Raw genomic sequence first — 1,272 nt, 5'->3', positions numbered from 1 at the left:
TGTCTCCTCTGTGTTGTCCTCTCTGTTGTCTCCTCTTGGTGTCTCCTCTTTGTCTCCTCCGTGTCTCCTCTCTGTCCTCGGGGTGATGCGGACAGTCTGTCTCACAGAGGTGGGGGTTGGGGGACAGATCACGCTTCCCCGACAGCCAGACATAACAGGAAGTCTGAAGACCTCCGAGTTCTTCAAAATAAAAGTCTTCTGGCTCCTCAGACCGTTTTGATCAGTTCATTTTTTCTGTCCGAAGTGTAAAACAGCAAAACATTAAAATAAATAAATGTAAAATCGTAACAATGAAGCTGCAACAAAACACAAAATATTAAACTAAATTTACATAGAACTTTGCTAAAGTGTGGATTAATTCAGTAAACTCGTTTCCATCATGATTTCTGGTTTTAAACACTTCTATTTAAATATTTTATTGTAACGTGACGAACGAAACATCACGAATAACAGCACAACTTTTATTCATCAACACAAAAGCTGTGTTGAATTTAAAAGCTTTTATTTTGAAATGAACAAACCACATTTGTCTGCGCGTGACCTTCCTGTGGCAGCCAATCAGCATGAGAGGAGCTGCGCGGGAGTTGTTGCCCCTGGTTACCAGGGACGGAGTGGAACCACAGCGCCCCTGTTGGTAAAGAGCAGGAACTACAGGAGAACTGCTGGAATGGGGTCCCTAACCTTTACACCAGGGGCCCCGACTTTTACTCTGAAAGGCCAAATTTAAAATCTATCAGAGGGCTGATGACCAAACAACACAAAATGCAAATAATTATTTAAGTAAAGTCCATTTATTTATTATTGTTTATCCTTACATTCTGTATAGAGAACATTACAGAACTGGCTGCATTGGGGTCTGGGGGTCCTCCCCAGATAATTTTTTTATAAATTAGATGCCTTTTCCTGCATTCTGGTGTATTTTACAAAGCTTTATTACCGAAGATGAACACGAAACAAAAGATGTAAACTCTGTTATTGTTGAACTCTCTGACTGCAAAACTTTCTTAATGCAACAAGCTGCAGCTCTGCAGGTGAGAGGCGTTCACTTCAGGACAAACTGAGGTCGCTGACCAGTCAGCCACTGACCAGTCAGCCACTGAGCAGTCAGCCTCTGAGCAGTCAGCCACTGAGCAGTCAGCCTCTGACCAGTCAGCCACTGAGCAGTCAGCCTCTGACCAGTCAGCGACTGACCAGTCAGTGGCTGACTGGTCAGTCGCTGACTGGACACATCCTGGACAGAGAGGAACGATGGTTTGAGAGAGGAGTAAAGGA

At 43.9% G+C, this 1,272-nt stretch overlaps 1 protein-coding gene across 1 annotated transcript in view; it reads right to left on the bottom strand.

The window, feature by feature from the left end:
• Positions 1-1,042: 1,042 nt before the first annotated feature.
• Positions 1,043-1,272, bottom strand: part of LOC119409598 (potassium voltage-gated channel subfamily V member 1-like) — an 8,319-nt gene continuing 8,089 nt past the window's right edge. Inside the window, exon 3 of the mRNA XM_037676498.1 lies at positions 1,043-1,231. Within this exon, the coding sequence (XP_037532426.1) occupies positions 1,043-1,231 (189 nt within the window). The remainder of the gene's footprint in view (positions 1,232-1,272) is intronic.

This window comes from Nematolebias whitei, chromosome 5 (genome assembly GCF_014905685.2).
Source record: "Nematolebias whitei isolate Nwh7 chromosome 5, NemWhi1, whole genome shotgun sequence".
Taxonomy (NCBI): domain Eukaryota; kingdom Metazoa; phylum Chordata; class Actinopteri; order Cyprinodontiformes; family Rivulidae; genus Nematolebias; species Nematolebias whitei.
This window is presented reverse-complemented; position numbering and strand designations above follow the sequence as displayed.